General features: G+C 39.6%; 4 protein-coding genes across 7 annotated transcripts; 2 read left to right on the forward strand and 2 right to left on the reverse strand.

Moving 5' to 3' along the window:
* Positions 1-592: 592 nt before the first annotated feature.
* On the forward strand, positions 593-2,404 carry LOC119991855 (mitotic spindle checkpoint protein MAD2). 2 transcript variants are annotated; one of them, XM_038838349.1, is made up of 7 exons: positions 593-921; positions 1,041-1,056; positions 1,158-1,288; positions 1,363-1,498; positions 1,596-1,699; positions 1,799-1,920; positions 2,037-2,404. In XM_038838349.1, exons 1-7 carry the CDS (start codon positions 849-851, stop codon positions 2,091-2,093), a joined length of 639 nt encoding a protein of 212 aa, XP_038694277.1. In that variant the 5' UTR covers positions 593-848; the 3' UTR covers positions 2,094-2,404. The 2 variants fall into 2 exon arrangements, with proteins under 2 accessions (XP_038694277.1, XP_038694278.1); XM_038838350.1 differs by having other exon boundaries at positions 597-921; positions 1,378-1,498.
* Positions 2,405-2,668: 264 nt separating this feature from the next.
* Positions 2,669-7,740, reverse strand: LOC119991854 (trihelix transcription factor GT-1-like). 2 transcript variants are annotated; one of them, XM_038838347.1, is made up of 5 exons: positions 6,884-7,737; positions 4,664-4,702; positions 4,159-4,299; positions 3,596-3,820; positions 2,669-3,169 (listed from the first exon to the last, which is right to left on the reverse strand). In XM_038838347.1, the coding sequence occupies exons 1-5, from the start codon at positions 7,458-7,460 to the stop codon at positions 2,946-2,948; spliced, it is 1,206 nt and encodes a 401-aa protein (XP_038694275.1). In that variant the 5' UTR covers positions 7,461-7,737; the 3' UTR covers positions 2,669-2,945. The 2 variants fall into 2 exon arrangements, with proteins under 2 accessions (XP_038694275.1, XP_038694276.1); XM_038838348.1 differs by lacking the exon at positions 4,159-4,299 and having other exon boundaries at positions 6,884-7,740.
* A 2,564-nt stretch (positions 7,741-10,304) lies between these two features.
* LOC119990542 lies at positions 10,305-12,599 on the forward strand. Of its 2 annotated transcripts, none has more exons than XM_038836514.1 (2): positions 10,305-10,521; positions 11,243-12,599. In XM_038836514.1, the coding sequence occupies exon 2, from the start codon at positions 11,304-11,306 to the stop codon at positions 12,234-12,236; it is 933 nt and encodes a 310-aa protein (XP_038692442.1). In that variant the 5' UTR covers positions 10,305-10,521; positions 11,243-11,303; the 3' UTR covers positions 12,237-12,599. The 2 variants fall into 2 exon arrangements, with proteins under 2 accessions (XP_038692442.1, XP_038692441.1); XM_038836513.1 differs by having other exon boundaries at positions 11,259-12,599.
* Positions 12,600-13,591: 992 nt separating this feature from the next.
* LOC119991282 (F-box protein SKIP14-like) lies at positions 13,592-17,849 on the reverse strand. Its single transcript, XM_038837604.1, has 2 exons — positions 15,897-17,849; positions 13,592-15,135 (listed from the first exon to the last, which is right to left on the reverse strand). Exons 1-2 carry the CDS (start codon positions 17,055-17,057, stop codon positions 14,596-14,598), a joined length of 1,701 nt encoding a protein of 566 aa, XP_038693532.1. The 5' UTR covers positions 17,058-17,849; the 3' UTR covers positions 13,592-14,595.
* Between the last annotated feature and the right edge of the window lie 545 nt (positions 17,850-18,394).

Here is an 18,394-nt window from a genome sequence, read left to right on the forward strand (position 1 = left end):
CTAACTCCCAAGTCCTAACCAACGGGAGGTGACTCGGTTGACAATCAACTAGGTTAGGCATATGTGTGTCCAATGTTCGATTTCAATGAAAAAAAAAACTCCTTAGTCGTAACGTCTTGTCGCTTAGGTTCGAATCGTGGAATGGGCCTTTTTTTTATAGGCTGGAATGGGCCTACTTGCGAGATTTTGGTAGAATCCGCATAAGTTTTGATTAGGATCAAATTTATGGAAGCTCCCAATTCCATGGAATTCGTCATATTGTTTCACGAGATCTTTGTCCTTTTCTCACTGCATTTTTATTTTTTTTTCTTTAAAAAATAATTGATATATAACTTATTGTCATGCTATTCATTTTTTGTCGCTTGAAGCATAAGAGAACAAATCGGCTTAGGCTATTGGCCCAAAGAGGCTTCGTTGGACCCAAATTATAGAAAACGCACACTTTACTAGCCCAAGAGGCGAGGATCCAGGCCCAAATGGACTTACAATGTAGCGTACTTTTTTTCTTTGGGGCCCATGACTGTTCATGAGTGGAATTTTAAAATCTTTCTTACCGTTGAAAGAAATTTAAAATGTTTTAACCTTGGGATTCCAGAAACGAAAAGACAGAAGAACTAGCCGTTAACTCACCACTTACGCTCGGAACGCCGATTTCGCAATCAAATTCAAACCCCAACACTTGCAGTTTCTTCCCAAACACAACCTATTCCACCAAACCCACAACTAAATTGCCGATTTCTTCTTCTCGTCTTTCATTCTTTTGGTTTGGAAAGGACACACGATTTGATCTTCTACTCTTCTGTCCGTCGTTATAGATTTTGGTGTTTACGAGTGAAAGATCGTATCAAATGGCATCAAGAACGGTTGCTAAAGACATAATCACTCTTCGTGGATCTGCTGCGATTGTGAGCGAATTCTTTGGTATGGTTTAGACTTTTTATGGCCCTGTTTAATTTAATTTCCGATTTTCTTTGCTTGGATGTATTGGGATTTCTAGAAATTTTGGCTGATTCTCCCTTTTTTCAATGAATCCTTGTCAGGTTACGCTGCGAACAGGTAAAGCTACATGGTTCTTATTTATTTTGTGTTTGATTTATTTTTGAATGATTTGTGGGTCTAGAAAGTGAATACTAGGTGTTCGATGAATTGTTCTTCAGTATTCTTTATAACCGTGGGGTCTATCCGGAAGAAAGCTTTGTGAAGGTGAAGAAATATGGGCTTCCCATGTTGCTTACTCAAGATGAGGGTGTCAAATCTTTCATGGCCAACCTGACCGCTCAGTTGTCTGGTAAAAGTTTCACTCTATTATTGCATTGGTTTTAGTTTCATGCCCCGTTTCAACAGCTATTAAAAATGCTCAAGTCTCGAGCCCTGCAGAGTGGCTTGAAGAGGGAAAGCTACAGAGGATTGTTCTTGTGATAATGAGCAAAGTGTCCAGTGAGGTTCTGGAGAGGTGGAACTTCAGCATTGAGACTGATGGAGAGGTTGTGGAGAAGGGGTAAGTAATTTCATAACTGATTTCTTCATATGATTAGGTTCTTCCTGTGTTGTGTTCTTCAGGTTTCATGGGCATTCCTCATTTTTGGTGATTTCAGTGTGTCAAGGGAGAAGAGTGACAAAGAAATCATGAGAGAGATACAAGCAATCATGCGACAAATTGCTTCAAGCATTACTTACTTGCCATGCCTTGATGAACCTTGTAAGAAAAACACAAGCTTGAACCTGTTTCAGATTGGTTTTTCTCCAATGATTCTGTGATTGAAGTTTCTTTTGTCTTCCTTGTGTTTTTTTTCCTCAGGTGTATTTGATGTGTTAGCATACACTGATAAAGATGTTGCAGTACCATTTACTTGGATTGAGAGTGACCCAAAACTTATTGCGAATCCGCAAATGGTGAAGTTGCATTCTTTTGATACCAAAGTAAGTTTTGTGAACAGCAGTTTTAATAAAAATGAATTTGAGTCGTTTTGTTGGGGGTGTGTTGAATCAGTTCATTAGGGGGCTTTGTTACTGATTTATTTTGCTGGGTTTTACAGATCCACAAGGTGGACACTCTTGTATCCTACAAGAATGATGAGTGGGATGAGGAGTAAGGCTGTCATTTCTTCCAGCAGCCTGAGTTTCTCTTCGACTTGAGCAAAGATTGTGAATATGTTTGTTCACATTTTGTATGATTTTTACAGGCTAGTGCTTGAGATTGATGTGTTTCTGTGAAGAACAAATCTGTGTCTCTTTCAAGTGTCCATAAATATCTACTCCCTTTCAGCTTTGTACTTTTTCTCTTTGATTGTGTAGTGTAATTGATAATTTTGACCGGGTTATCCAGAAAGAGAATGGGAACGGAAACTCAAACATTGTATTCTGTTCATTCAAGGAATCTGTAAATGCTGCCTGACAAAGCCAATTAAGACCTTTTCAATCTTGTAGCACTGAAGGTGGAAAGGAATGGATAATCCAGAAACAATTCCTGGTCCAGAATCATTCTGACAGGTATCCAGAAACAGGGAGCCATGACCCAGAGTTAGGAGCCCAGATGATTCATCTGGAAAGGCTATGTTATGAAACTTAAGTAAAGTTTGATTCAAGCCAAGTTTCAACCCCTATCCGCCATCCCCTTTGCAAAGTATAAAGGACACAAGAAGGAAGCTTTCTCCCATCAAAAACAAAAGAACTCAAGACTGGTACCAATTGCTGGGGCATCATAATTCATCAAGATGTGATAGAAGTCCCCGGGAACTTGGCACTGCTTTGTTGTCACAGAAAATGAATATTTACAAAACATCAGAAAGTCCAGCTCATGAATGAGCGAAAACTCCCGTTTTGTCCTACCATACAACACAGATTACAGCATCCTATACACAGTTGAGCAAATTTGAAACTGCATTGATCTAGCATTCTTCACAAAGCCTAAGTAAAACAACGTTGGGATCACCACTTCAAGCAACCTAGTTTATCACTGGTGCCTGGCCGCTCATGCCACGGTAGATTGCACCTGGTCGAAGATCGTCCATGGTGTCAATGTTTCTGTAACCGTCAAACTCCCTCAGACATAACCATCCTCGGCGGGTCAGAAAATCACGGTAGTCATCTTCAGTGTAGAAAATTCTGTCCTCGGTATGTACTGGTATGTGGTCAGTCTCATCATAGAGGCACACCTTTATAGCCAATCCTGAAGATAGGAGCTTATGTCAACAAAATGCAGAGAGGCAAATTGAGAGAGCAAGAGAAAGAAACCAGTAACAGCAACCAAAAAGTCATGTCAATCTTATTTATTAATGAATGTCGCCCCATTAGTTAAAGGGCTTCTATAGCTGTGTTAACAGTTAAGAAGCTTTTATCAATAAAAAAGAAAAGAATGAGCAGCAGCATTGTGAAATAAGCATTGACAAATTCAAAGGCGAAAGTATCTGTTATCATGGAACAAAATCTTTCGAGTTGGACTTCATCAATCTGTTACTTTCAGTCACTTTATGTACATGCACACACAGGTCTTGAGTACATTTGGCGCTGTATAAGAAACACAAGCATCACACGCATCTGCCGGGTGATGCTTACGGGCATGCTTTTACAATTAATTATGTATGTATAAAAATACCTTCATCAAGGTGGAGAGTGTAGTTCCCAAGAGGCATTTCCCTGTCAAGACTCCGAATTATCTGGTCCTCATCCTCCAACCAAAATGCACGTTTGGTTCTCAATCTAAATGCTGATTTGATTGCCTCCTTAATGGAATCTGCAGTGCCATCAATGCCAATCCTTCTGGTGTAGTCCCCATATTTGACTGATATAACCCTCCCACCATACGAATGACCATCCACACCTGCCAAAAAGGGAACGAGAAGAAAGAAAGAGAATCAACATCATTATCTCTACAAGGATCAATCATATACTCAGAAAGACCTGAACACTAATGATTCAAGATGAGGCGTCAGGCACTTTGAACAGATCGTGTAAGGTAACTCATTACGGAAGAAAAGGAAGCACTATTGGTCCATTGCTATTTAAGCCTGAACAAAATTAAGATATATACGGAAAGCATTTAACATTACAGTAAAAGTGAACAGAGAAAAATTTTAATTTCCAAAACTAGTAATTTCCAGGAATTTAATACGTTAACAAAAGTAAGTTAACAGAGAGATTTTAATTTCCAAAACTTGCCATTTCCAGGAGTATCTCTCCAATTCCAAGGAGGAACTCCACTTGCAACCCCATCTGCAGCCGCAATGGCAAGCGGATGTCCGTCATGTCCATCAGGATCTAAACTACGACTTTCAAGATTAAGCGTTGTCCTGCCACTAGCTGCACGCCAAGAAAGTTAAACGGGAGGAAATGGATTGCTCTTTGAAATATGTAGACAGAAAAGGAAACATGAAACTCATAGAGTTGTATAGAAAACTACATCATATCTGATTCAGTTTCATTTATCTATTCTATTTTCCTTACTAAAACACTGACAAAAAGAACATATGAAAGCCAGACATCAACAAGAGAATTGCATCAAAATGCCTAGCCCATCCACCTCAATTTGGTGGTCAAATTCTTTTGCGTCTTCCACCTCCTTTTTATTGCATATTTCTACTAAATGTACCAGAATAGTTATAAATCGGGGAGACGCAAAATAACAAATAATATTAAAATACTTAGAGTTCAAGTTAGGACATACCTTCCATGGGGCCAAATGATATACTAGTGTCTTCAAAGCCTGCATGAGTCAAATACAAGCTTTGGATAAATATTTTTCAGTGTTATTCAACCAAAAGATTCCGTGGATAGACCAGTATTTCATGAGAAAACAATGTATAAATGCAAATCTGACACCATGAGAAAACTACCCAAAAAAAGGCCCAAAAAACCCAATAAAACAAAATATAAGTAGACCAACAGAACAATACATAAAATTCAAGCACTGAATAATACAACTGTATAAAACTGAGTTATACCCCACAGGATCTGTACAAGAACCCTTGGCACTCTCACAGTCTCACTTCTATCCTATGTCCTGGTCCTGGAATCCAGGCTTTACCAGAAATCAAAAACTTCAGCTTAATAAAAAAAAGAGTTGTATCAAGCTGAAAATCATTCAACAATATATGTGTGAACTTATGATATTACTGCTCTCTCTGAAAATTCATTGGTAAACCAAACTTTGCTGTGTATTTGAACCATTTCTGAATCTTTGACATTTAAAGTCAACAACTTTTTGGTATCAAAAAACAGATTTTCATGGTCAAAGCATTTGAATGACTGATAGTGTCTAACACATGATGGATAATTAATCATAACGAGGCTGCTACCGCTAGTTAATCTAAGCCTCGTCTGTGCATAAGTCAACCCTAATATATAACCAATACTTTTCAGTGAGCTATTGGCTAAAATACAGATCATTGAAGAATGATATAAAGAGCCACATCTTCCATTAGGCAGAAGAACTACAAAAGACCATTTCTGAGAAATAGCTTATGCCAAATTAAACTAAATTCCTGGATAACCTGCCATACAAGGACGATAGCACATGCTGTTGATCAGAGAAAGTGTACCAAAGAAACATACCTTCAATAATTTCTAAAAGAGCGTTGTTGAAAAGGATTCAAACATAAGCGGCGGAGAAAACAGTGAAAGCATTCAAAATTACGGATATACTATAATTCGCAAGGGTGCCCTAACTGTCGAGTGTAACATACTGCACATCTAGGCTTGGGTACCTATTTCCATCTACAAATTGATATTCGGAGGCAAATACTCAAATTACCAACAATAATACAACCACAATTTGTACCTAGATCAACACTTCTGCAATTGTGGAAAGCAGTATCTTAAATGCAAATTCACTGCAGTGCATAATGAGAATTAAGTAATAAATAGGAAGAGAGCACCCCAACACTGGAAACACTGTAAAAAACTCCGGCTGTAGCAAGCTGAAGGGGGCTTGTCAAGGGCAAAGCATCGGCATTATTAGACAATAAGTACAATGGGATTCATAAGAACTTAGGAATGTCCGAAGTCATAGAGGAAAGTAAAGGTTAGGAACGTGGCTTCTCAAGGGAACAGCATCGACACAAATGTCTCTTCAATTATGTTCACATCTGAACGTGAACTAGTTACTTAAAAGCTTATGCAACTAATTAGATTGAGACTTATAAATGTATTAAAAACTTGGCAAACACTTTGTTTACCAATTGATGAGTTACGACTTACAAGATCGTATGCTCAAAACTAGCTGCTGAATTTCTTGCTCCCAAGTGAGCCACGAGGCACTTGTGTTGCCACGTTTTGTGCAAATGGCATACAAAGCTCTTTTTTCAGCCCAAATAGCTCGACAATCCACGTTTCAGTTGAGATGAAATCACTCATTACAAAGCCTAGGCAGATACCCACTGCTCTTCATTGACACCTCCAAAAACAGAATTTGGGGCAATCAAACAACAAATGTCATTCTTCTTTCCTTGTGTAATTTTTTTAAACCTATTACACGTTGTTCAACAAATAGTTCTTGGCTCTAGCAGTTACTCTTATACCATAACAAGCAGTTCCGAAAGCACAAACCAGCAATAGAAACCCAAATCCCCAGAACCCACAACTCCACAAGATTCATGCATAAAGCTGAAGGTTCCTCTACAACTCAAAAATCAAGTATGCACAATCATAAATCGCCAAAAACCCACTCCTCCACAAGATTCATCCATAAAGCTGAAGATCGCTCGTCAACCCAAAAATCCAAGCACCCACATTCATAAATCCCCAAAAACCCACTCCACAACATTTAGGCATAAAGCTGAAAATTTCCCTTCAATTCAAAATTGAAGCACCCACATTCATGTTCCACTGAATTCAGCACAATAAACAAATCAAATCCACAACTACAAGATACAAGGAAGAAAATTACCCTTATCAGAGAATTGAATGTATGAATCAACTTTGGAGGAAGAAGGCGGCGTGGGGCTTTTGTACTGGGAATTCTTGTTCCTGTCCTTCAAAATCTCCTCAATCTCCTTGTAATACGACATCTTAGCAGAGCCACCACTTCCCTTGTCATGGTGTTTGATCTTCTTGTACTCCTTCAGGAGATTCCTCCACTTGTCGGTGCACATAGTCGGTGAACGATCAAACCCCTTCTCCCTCATTTTGGCCGCTATCTGCTCCCAGAGGTGTTTGTTAGACTTCGAAGTGTTGAACAGCCCATCCATCTCTCGCCGGAAACCAATAAGACTCCTCGTCTCGTCCTGGACCCAGGTCTCCGCCCTCTTCTTCGGGGCTCTCACCTCGTGATCCTCGCTACTGCTGTTGTCCCCGATAATCATGTTCTGCGGCTGGTGCTGGTGATGGTGCTGCTGGTGCTGGTGATGGTGATGAGGTTGGTAGTCCTCATTGGAAGCAGGGAGCTCGATAATCATGGTGTCGCGTGCAGCGGACGCTTCCTCCTTGTAGAAATCAATTGGGCGAGGCTTCTCTGAGAGGTACATGATTGAAATTTGAATGCTTACACTGCTTCAGATAAGAGGGAAGCGGGTTTTTCACTTTTCACTGATGGGTCTTCTTCTATTCTCTTCTTCTTGGGGTGCGTCAATTGAAAGCTGCTTCTTCCGCTCTCTCGGTCGGTGATGAGTGCGTTCTTTGTCTGTTTCTTCAGTAATCAAAATCTGCCCAAACACTCTCTGAATCAATAATCTAATTTTAGCCAACTTTTTGGGGATAAACTGTGAATTTGAAAATTGACATTGATTGATCTAAATCCTTTGGATTTTCGGAATAAACAGTGTTTTTTAACATTGTGATTGATTTTGATTAAAAAAAACTACTTTTATGGTAACCACTAAATCCCAATATGATAATAATAGTATGAATTCATGCAATCTTTATTTCTTTACCAGTACTGTTGGTAAGAATTACTATAAATTACAGTAGGAATTACCATTCATTTTACCTTTTAAATGAGTTTGCTTACCATAAAAGTTAAATTTAGAACATGTAGATGTATTTTCATTTTTAACGTGTAAACATATGTCTATCAAATATGATAATATGCAGAAAAAATAAAAAAAATATATAATATGTCATTTGATGATACAAAAAATCCTCCTCCGGCACCACATTACCAAGGTGACAAGCATGGTACTACCGAAGTGTCAACACACATTCCCTCTGAGATGTTGACGTAGGCACAACCGAGGAGCCAGGCTTAACAACAATACCCGAGTAGTCGTCACACGGTGCATGCATTTGAAGCAAGGTGACCGAGGATGTCGCCTCATGACAATTGAGTAGGTTGACCTTGGAAATTCCGGTGACCAAACAACACCAAGGGGGATCAAGAGTCCCGAAGGAGATCGACTCCATATAGAAAATGAATAAGTATGAGATTCACCTCCTCAAATCTACCTAAAAATGAGGAAAGAAGAGATTTTCTCCTAATATTACATAAACCTTTTTTTTCTTCATATTATAGTCTTTTTTTTAAATACCACATAAAATTATGTTTATAGTTGGAATCAAATATTGAGTACACATATGTCTAACCCAGTTGATTGCCAACCAAACCTAGTCTTGGTTGCATGTTACCCATATGAATCGAGTATTTTTTGGTTTAGATTCGTGATTAATTGAGATATTGAATCTTTATTTATAAATCACGTCGAGAACTTACACCTAATCGATGTGAGATACACGTGTGAATAGCTCGTTGAAATCCTTATGTTTTAAAAAGATCATCTTCAATAACAATTAATAAATTTAATATGCATTATTAGAAGTAATCACTTGCAAACATTTTAACAATACATCGCTTATGCCTTTAATAGAGATATATGAAAGGAAGACATGTGAATGTATATACATGCATGATCAACACATGCCCTGAAATGCACAAACCAAGTGTTGCACCATTAAACCCAAAACGAGAGACGTGTGAATCTTATAATAATATGAACGAATATGCATTGTGTGTGTTATGACTTTATGTGGTCATGCACTTCATGCTCTTGAGTTTTGTTCTGTTTTGGGCTTTTGTTACTCTTGTTGATTTTGTGTCCGGCTACTCAATGCCCAATTGGTTATAGGCTAGCCCATTTGTAGACATGGTGAGCCCAAGCCTACACGTACAATATCGCATAAAAGCCCAATCAATCTTAAGATATCCAAATCCAAATAACTAAAATCTGAAGGGGATTAAGCAGTATTCCGTACATAGGTCTTGGGTCTGCTCTACCAAATCCTATTTTCCTCCTCCTCTCCCAATCCCTCCTCCAATTCGATGGCGCAAGGGCGAGTTGTGGTGCCTTTGGAAGAATCAAATTTAAAAAAATTCCACAATCGGAGACTCTTCTCGAGCTGGGCTCAAGAAATACACAAGTAGAGATTTAAAGTTGTCATGATTGATGGGTGATCATCACACATACAAACTCACAATTTTAAAATTAGGCTTAGACACCTTATGGAAGGAGCGTCTTGTAACCTTTCAAAGGTGATCGAGTTGACTGAAAATAAATTATTCCAGTTAAAATAATTAAATTCAACTCTACCCCTTGTTAAACTAGTTGAGAAGAATGAAAAGCAATCAAAGTATTTCAAGTTTGTATGAGACAAATTCCATGTTGTCATTTGATAAAAAAGAAAAAGAAAAAGAAAAAAGAGTGTATCTGGCATAAGTGAAAAATACAGGGGGTTTAAATTGAATTTCCTGACCTTCCGGGGTTTATTGGACAAACAAAACAGGGGAAAAGAAAGGGTGGGGACTATTTGCACTCCCTAGATTCTCATTGACACTCCATTTTTCAAAACCACCAAACATGCCTTTAACAAACTCATTCACACCCCATTTCTCTCTCTCCTCTCACGCGCACTATCATCGGCCACCACGGTCACGGCTTATTCCGACCATCGTTTCAGGTCACTGACCTACCGAAAAACTTCTCTCGATCCTCATGAGCATAACCCAACCAACCTCGCCTCAAACCGTTGCCCGTAGCCTCCGGAATCGTCCTTGGAAGCTCGTGGCCATCGTGAAAAGAAAGCGCTGATCCGACGACGAAATAACGAACCACCACCACCGAAGAGTTCACCGGCTAGAGAAGAACCCGACCGAGCTCTTGGCCAGCAGGAACTGACATCGAAATGTCCAACTGGAGTTCACTGGCCAGAGACTCGGGGTGACTAAGGGCCACGTTTGGATTTTGAGAGAAATGGGGTGTCAATGAGAATATGGAGAGTGCAAATAGTCCCCACCAAAGAAATGTTGCGTGTTTGACTGTAGCAGACTAACGACGACGTTTTAGACCCCCCAATATCCACAAAATGATAAAACCCCGATTTTGGATATTATGGCGTCTCCCTCTCTCTCGTTCTAGGATTGCAGATTATCGATGTCTGCTTTGGTCCTCATGGCTTCGAGACGAAACCCTAATCAATACCTGCTGATGAAGCTCATTTTTAAGTAATCAAGTACCTTCAACCCAATCAAAGAGTATCCATTTATCTCTCCGTGGCTGGCTGGGTATTCGCACTTCAAGATTTTATTTTTTTGTTCAGGTATTTCGTCAAAGACATTATCCTCACGTCTCTTTTGTCCTCACCATTTACTCCTTTTCAATTATGTTGTAACTAAGACTCTTTTGGGGCTTGTGGAAATCGGGTTTTCTTAGTTAATTGTTATTGTATCATCTTTATGGTGGTTAGTTTTTATTATATTCTCTCTTGAACTTGTTTACTGTATACCCTTCTAAGGTTTTAATCTCTATATGTATGAATTCAAGTACCTGGCTATCATGAGGAATTCCTTAACAGTTGACAAAATTGAAAATGATAATTGATTTGTCCATGGTCCTGTTTGTGTGTGGATGAATTCTTTTGCTTTATAAATCCGGAGGAGAAGCTGCGCATGGGTGAGGTTGTGATTTTTGTTTGTGACCTGATTGTGTTCTAAGCTTGAACCTCTCCTCGTTGCCGAGGGTTTCTCTTTTCTTACTCAAGGAATTGGACAGTGCATTTTAAAAGCATATTCCATTCCTTGCTTGGTTGTTTGTTCTCACTGATTCCATTGGGAAATCTTGTTTGTGCATCAGCATTGCACGTCTGCGCTAAGTTCACCTGTTTACGATTTACATTTTGCATCATATATTTTCAAAATTTAATGGCTTATATTGATTTCCTTATTCAAGTTTTAGGTTTTAATATGGTGTGGACATAATACTGTGAAGTAATTATCTCTACTAAATTCTTCTGCTCTTGACTGACAAGCTGATATTTCAAGCTGTTTCTTGTTGTAGGATATTTGATTGAGAGTCTCTCTATACTGCTCGGTTTTTGTTGCCATGAGCAATGTATGCATTGCTAGATACCATGGTATCCCCCATAAAGCCGTGAAACAATTGTGTCCTAGGAGAAGATGTGGAAGTGGATCCTGCAGATTCTTTTCCCTCTGTCCTGCACCACTGCTTACAACTGCCCTCCCCATTGTCCGTCCAACCTCAGCACTAGTATTGACTTCACACCTTAATCCATTTGATGCACCACAACGGTCAGATGAATGGTTTGCCCTTCGAAAGGACAAGCTGACCACAAGCACCTTCAGTACTGCCTTGGGTTTTTGGAAGGGTAATCGACGCCAGGAACTCTGGAACGAGAAAGTATTCACGTGTGAGGCAAAAATTGCGGAAGCTTCAAAGAGGGGTGCCATGGAATGGGGTGTTCTCAATGAAGCAGCTGCAATAGACCGATACAAAAGCATCACAGGTCACGATGTGAGCATGTTAGGATTTGCCGTCCATCCAGCAGAACAATATGACTGGCTCGGTGCCTCCCCTGATGGCCTTCTTGGCTGCTATTCAGGAGGTGGCATCCTGGAGGTGAAGTGTCCGTTCAACAAAGGGAAGCCAGAGACTGCCTTGCCTTGGTCAATTGTGCCTTTCTATTACATGCCTCAGGTGCAGGGTCAAATGGAGATCATGGACCGAGAATGGGTTAATTTGTATTGTTGGACCCCAAACGGCAGCACCATATTCCACGTCCGTAGGGAGCGTCAGTATTGGGAGATTATACATGGGATTTTACGGGAATTTTGGTGGGAAAATGTAGTTCCTGCCAAGGATGCTCTGCTGCTGGGAAGGGAAGAGGAGGCAAATTCATATAAGCCAGCATCTACCCATAAGCAAACAGGATTTGCTATCGCTAAGAGCATCAAGTTAGCCAGCGAGGCCAAGTTATTGTGTAGGGAGATAGCAGGTCATGTTGAATTCTACAGATGAAGATTACACATAATACACCGCAATCCATCCCTCCCATGCAAAGATTCACAAGAAGGTGAATTGCCGTGTTCTGTAAAAAGACGAAGGGAGTAAGGAGAATGGAAAAGACGGGATAAAGAGCTATGTAACAAAGCAATCGGTCAACCAACAAGGAAGTGAATGGCTCATTTCGATTCCATCATCTAAAAACCAGCGATGAAGCTTCTTATTTTGTGCCTCTTTCGAGTTCTCATGTATTGGTTGTTCAGATTATGGTCTTTGTTGTCTCTTAGATCTCATTTAAGAATTTTTGGATTTATATACCAATTTACATCAACATCATCTTTATTTATATGGATCAAAGTTAGGGATCTTGATTTTGCATTTTGGTTTGTTTACCATTGTGTTAGTAGTATACTCGAAAATTAGGCCATACTTCAAACTATCATGAAACCCCTTTCTTAACCACAGATGATGAAGGGGCGTAGATCAATATGAATAGTACTGAAATGTCTTAGGTTTGGCATGGATGTTGATTCCATTCTACGGCTAGTGTTTTTTTTTTTTTTTTTTGTAATCGAGAATTTTGCAGTCTAACATATTCATCGGATAGTTGGGACAAACCTGAAGTCAAATTTCGGTTAAGGAGAGACGTCAGGTTGAATTGGTTGAGAAAAGTCTAAAGTTGCTCATCCAAAATGACAAAGTTATGCTTTACGCAATGCTAGAGTCTTTCCCGGATTTCAATGGCGAGGCTTGTTACTGCTCTAGATTTTTAAAAGTCCAAAACTGGAAGCTGGTAACTTGCTTTTTACAGTTGCACAAGGTGCAAGATTCATTCAACGTCCACTTTAACAATTACGAGCACCACCACCCTCTTTGGGTGCGTACTCGGTAAACTAATCAGGCCTGCATACTAACCCACAAACTACACATGCCAAGTAAGTCCATGAAAAATTCACGTGTGAGCTCATGCCTCCAAGTAGATTGAAGCCTAATGGGAGATCATGACTACCATGTACCTTATCACCATGTCAACACCATCATTGGCATGTACGTCGGGCCCAACCAATATCCAAATAAGAACATAAAGAAACCAATTACCAATGCAGCTCCAAAACAAGAACTCATTTCTTTTAGAAAGCCGTCGTGTGACGATTCCAGTCAGCAGAGTTCCATCAAGCAGAAAAATACCAAAGGTCTGCTGATCATCATAATAAATCTTGGCAGAAGGGGATAAACAAGACCAAACAAACACACTCCAACAAGAGTAAACAACATTCAACATCAGGTAACAAACGCGACAAACGCCATTTGGTATTCAACAATCAGGTGGGTTGTGCAAATAGACAAATAAAAAAACAAGAAACTGCAAGTATTTGAAAACCATCTCATTGATAGCAGGAAATTACGGAATACACAAAGCATCATCCTTTATTCTCTCTCTCGAGAAGAATTATGCAGTCTGGTGTCCATAAGAGACGCACATAAAAGCTTCAACGAAATGAAGCAGTATAGTTCAAGCCTTTAATATAAGAGTTGAAACCTATTAATAAGGAAGGTAACTTAAATTGTTATTCATACAACTATGTAGATTCGGGTAGCCCAATCCTGAAGATGCAACCAAGGTGGCAGCAACCCTCAGTATCACCAGGAAAACATTACCGCTGTAAGCAAAGCAGGTCCAACGCTCCCAAGACACTTTATCAACAACATTGTGAGCTACTCTCGACACACTGACAACAGCCTGTCAGTTAAACTTTCACACCAAAATGACTGATTCCTAGATTTCATCACGCCACACAGACAATTATATAGCTCGCACCACTAAGGGACAAATTAACGACTCTGCTTGCTTCAATGGACAAAAAATACTGACCGATGAATGATATTATAGGACCAACAGATGAGCAGCCTTGCCATTTCATCCTGCAGAGAAAATGCCGAATAAACAGTGACCACTTCCAGGTAGATCCATGTGTTGGTTCCCAAAATTTACCAGCAAACCTACTTATGCTTCTTAGGAATTCTAATAAATGCAGCTACAGAGGTCCTTCTTATTCACACTATACTGCGGCTGGCAGCCTTCGTTACTTCCAAGAACATATTATTTCATTTTCTTTTTCTCTTTTCTTTTTTTTCCCCCTTCTCCTTTTGGATAACACAAACAGAAGTTCAAGGACACCCCAATTGGGAAAGGCCAAGTTGGAGTCTATCAAATGCTGAAGCTGACTCACATCTGACTCAGAAGGTAAGACAAGATATTATGGGGAATTCATAAGCTCACAAGGGTATTCAACATTTTTGTAGATGTCTGAATAGCAAACCATGCATTCCTCCACCACAAGGTAAAACCAGAAGACAAAACAGATATTAGCCTCTAGCCATGAACGCTGACATTACAGCTCAAGTCATTCGAAAGACCAATCTTGCTGTCACGCCTCTCATGGGAATTCAGGAGCTGTTTTCCACAAGCTAAACAAAGCAACTCCAAACAAAAGGTTTCCTCATATTCACCATCATTAATACAGCGACCACATTCAGCACAACGTGGTATACAAATTGTGCATGCCCTGCACGCCTGAGTAGTATTCTTGTTTCCTAGGCAACCCTCTGCTGGGCAATCATAAACTAGCCTCGGGTTCTGACATCTAGGGCAGCTTTCAATATCAATCGGACGATCATCCTCACAGGACAAGTATATGTTCCACCTGTGATAGAAACGCAGCTTGTGGGTATTCTGCTGCGCGCAGCTATCTGTGCCCAACAACAACTTCAACTCTTCAAAATGCTTCTGAGTGACACCATAAATCCAACCAATACTTAATTGCTTCACTCCTTGAGCACCGACATTCTTAAATGCCGTCAAGCTAGTCACTATACCCTCAATACTGAGTCTTGTACATCCAGGCACACATAGCTGCGTCATGGGAAAAAAAACAGCTTAAGAAACATATAGAACCAATTCAAGTAGCATTAGCTAATACCACAAAAGAAGGCAAAGGAAATCTTCCAACAACCTCAGATTAAAATGAATCTCATAGGCTAATCTACAAAAACTAGAGGAACCATAACAAAATGCAACGCATATAGTGTCCCAGTATCAAGTAGAAAGAGGATGAAAATACATCTGCAGCTTTCTTGGTTTGGGTTAAAAAGAGGCAGATGGATATACAAATGGCAAATCAACACATAAAGCCTGCCTCTAAAGTGGACTGGTTCAGTTTGCCTCTCTTTAACTAGCAGAAGAATTTGCATACCATCATGTATGAACCATATAAACAAACAAACACATTTAACATTATGCATACCGCCATATGAAAAACGGATTCATTTAAACATAGGCAGCAACAGGCCACAGAAATATAAAACCATAAATAATAAAAGCATTAATGGCCTTTAAGTAGTAAGGACTTTTTACAGAAATCCACGACTGGTAAATAACTTCCAAGGTAAAATTTGACAAGAGCCCCAACACAGAACACCAAGAACAATGCAACCCTACTGACAAAAAAACACATCTTCACAGTTCCAGAAAGACAACATAAGGCAATTGATGAAACTCTTACGGATAAACCAAAAGTAAAAAGACATTGCTTGTGCACCAATTATGGCTTCAACACAAAAGAAAAAAGATTAAGGAATAAATCCAGGAAATCAAGTTGGAGGATTCAAACTAACCTTGGTTAGCCTTCCATTTCTTTCAAGCACGCGTTTTAGACCATCATCAGTAATCTTTAAGCATTCTACCAGGGTCAAGCTCTCTAGTTTGCCAAGAGCCCTATTAGTCAATTCCAAAAGAATATCATCAGTAATCTTCTCATTTAATGGATGACCTATGTGAATATTCTTCCAGCAGAGAGTATCACTTCGAACTGTGTCACGCAGAGTTTTGCAAACTGTTTCAACAACAAGAAGATCTCGCACACCAAGATAGGCAAAGGCATAATGCAAAGCCTGATGAGGAGCTCCATCATCATCAGCCAAACTAGTTCCACTGCACTCCCCAAGTTTTTCGGTCTGAAAGCCCACAAAACCCATATTTTCACTGCCCCTGATTTCATTCCCCAACCTCCATAAGTCATCCACGTTACAAGCTGATACGACACCAGTATGACTTAGTGATGAGTCAAATTCTTCACTCTGGAAGTCCACAAAACCCACATCTTCATTGCCCCTAGTTTCATTCCCCATACTCAAAATGTCATCCACATTACAAGCTGATCCGACACAATCATGACTCAGTGATGCCCCATGTTCTTCACTCTGAAAGTCCAAGAAACCCGCATCTTCATTGACCCTAGTTTCATTCCCCAAACTCAGAATATCATCCACATTACAAGCAGATCCGACACCATCATGACCTAACAATGCATCCTCTGCTTGCTTCTCCTCTAAACATGTGCTACCACATCTACCATCCACATTCAATTTCTGATCAAAAACCATGTTTGTAGGAAAAGCATGAAACTTCATCGCATTATTCCATATAAAATTAAGACCAACATAAAATTGATAATCCCCATCACTTGTCCCCACATCATTCCTCCTAAATCCACCATAGTCCACCTCCAAATCCTCAAGCCAACCAGTTATCGCTGTAAAAGTGGTACTCATATCCATGCCAAAGGGATCTGAAGGCAAAAGATCGAGAATGTCACTGGAAACAGGCTCATGTGACCCACACCTATCACCCCTGTCCCTTCCGTAGTCAAAGCACTCCTCAACTTTCTCTTGGATGCCGTCCACAAGGTACCCATTCGCAATTCTCATAGAAGAAACCAATTTGTCCTCAGATAAATGCCCAGGAAAGATGGGCCGATGTGAGAAATTCAAGGCCATGATTCTTTATAGAATATATACAATATGATAAGCAAACCCCAGAAACCTCTGTTTTTTTTTCTTTTTCTTTTCGATTCGAAGAGGAAAAATAAACGTATTCTTTGGAGGTAATGAATGAAACGTAAACCTAGAATTAAAACAGAAAAAAATAGAGAAAAGAAGTGGAAATTTGTAGAAGACCAGGGAAGCGAAGGATCTAACAAGAAAACCCTCAATTTCTGATGACAAACTAAAACAACGCAACCAAAAATTTCACGGAGTTTCTTGCAAAACGGAACGCAAGATCAGCTAGAATCAAATCAAAATAAAAGGAAAATAACCAGGAATCGTGAGTCGAGACTTTATCTACACAAGAATAAGCAATCAATAATTTTGTTTAATTTTCTTCGTAATTCTTACCTAAACCAGAATAGCAAACTAAGATTCGTAATCAATCAAACTCGATAAGGAAAAGAGAGAAGGAATAAAAGAGTGACCTGAATCAGGAATAACCAAATCAAATTCGACCCAGAATCAACCCTCCTTAACCCAAAACCCCATTTGTCCCAGAGAACCAATCGACAGAGTCTCCTGGCGTCGACTACTCACCAAGGAACAGAAGCAAAACCTCGCCTTTTCCTTCTCGTTTCTCTGATTCTCTTTCAAGCAGTCAGAAGGTAGAATCTTGAAAGAGCGAGTTTCGGGTCTTTTCCTCTCTGGTTTGGGGAATTCGATCCGAATACAGAGGACAAAGGGTTCGTATACCAAGTTCGGAGAAGAAACAGGAAACAGCAAAAGAGCGACGAACGAACAATATTTGAAAAATAATTAGGAATATAAGAAAATAAAATATATATTGACAATAAATCTGCAGATAGAAAACCCAAATGGATTCGGAGAAACTGACACGTGTCAGTGAAAATTCCTCTCCATACGCTTTAAGATGTGGTGGCGGGAGGGTGGAGTTGGTCTCCGAATCACGCGGTCCTCTCGTGTCCGTCTGATCGGATATCGAACAGACATAAGTTGCCTAGTTGGCGTGGGACCTACATTTTTCGCGTACCGTGGTGGGTTGAGCGACAAGGTTATTTTGGACTTTTCCGCCCCAAATAAAATAAAAATCCGATGGGACCTACAACATTTATGGCGTACCGTGGTGGGTTGAACGACTGTGGGGTTTAGTTTGGACTTATCCGACCCAAATAAAAATCCGACCCATTTTAATATTTTGTAATTAAATATGTCATTTTAACTTCCTAAGCAAGATGAAGACTTCTTTAATGTTAGACTATTCATCCTCTTTATTGGTCTTAATCTCTAATTAGTAAATTGTCCATTTCAAGAGATTCCAACAAAAA

The sequence above is a fragment of the Tripterygium wilfordii genome, chromosome 22, assembly GCF_013401445.1.
Source record: "Tripterygium wilfordii isolate XIE 37 chromosome 22, ASM1340144v1, whole genome shotgun sequence".
In the NCBI taxonomy this organism is placed as follows: Eukaryota; Viridiplantae; Streptophyta; class Magnoliopsida; order Celastrales; family Celastraceae; genus Tripterygium; species Tripterygium wilfordii.

Excerpts from the sequence above, each read along its gene's own strand:
- LOC119991855 (XM_038838349.1), top strand. The coding sequence starts at position 849 with ATGGCATCAAGAACGGTTGCTAAAGACATAATCACTCTTCGTGGATCT. Across the intron at positions 1,499-1,595 it reads GGAGAGGTTGTGGAGAAGGG|TGTGTCAAGGGAGAAGAGTG; the intron begins GTAAGTAATTTC and ends TGGTGATTTCAG. Across the intron at positions 1,700-1,798 it reads GCCATGCCTTGATGAACCTT|GTGTATTTGATGTGTTAGCA; the intron begins GTAAGAAAAACA and ends TTTTTTCCTCAG.
- LOC119991854 (XM_038838347.1), bottom strand. The coding sequence starts at position 7,460 with ATGTACCTCTCAGAGAAGCCTCGCCCAATTGATTTCTACAAGGAGGAA. Across the intron at positions 4,703-6,883 it reads CATTCAATTCTCTGATAAGG|GCTTTGAAGACACTAGTATA; the intron begins GTAATTTTCTTC and ends TGACTCATGCAG. Across the intron at positions 3,821-4,158 it reads GAGAGATACTCCTGGAAATG|GTGTGGATGGTCATTCGTAT; the intron begins GCAAGTTTTGGA and ends CCTTTTTGGCAG.
- LOC119990542 (XM_038836514.1), top strand. The coding sequence starts at position 11,304 with ATGAGCAATGTATGCATTGCTAGATACCATGGTATCCCCCATAAAGCC.
- LOC119991282 (XM_038837604.1), bottom strand. The coding sequence starts at position 17,057 with ATGGCCTTGAATTTCTCACATCGGCCCATCTTTCCTGGGCATTTATCT. Across the intron at positions 15,136-15,896 it reads GAAATGGAAGGCTAACCAAG|CTATGTGTGCCTGGATGTAC; the intron begins GTTAGTTTGAAT and ends CCCATGACGCAG.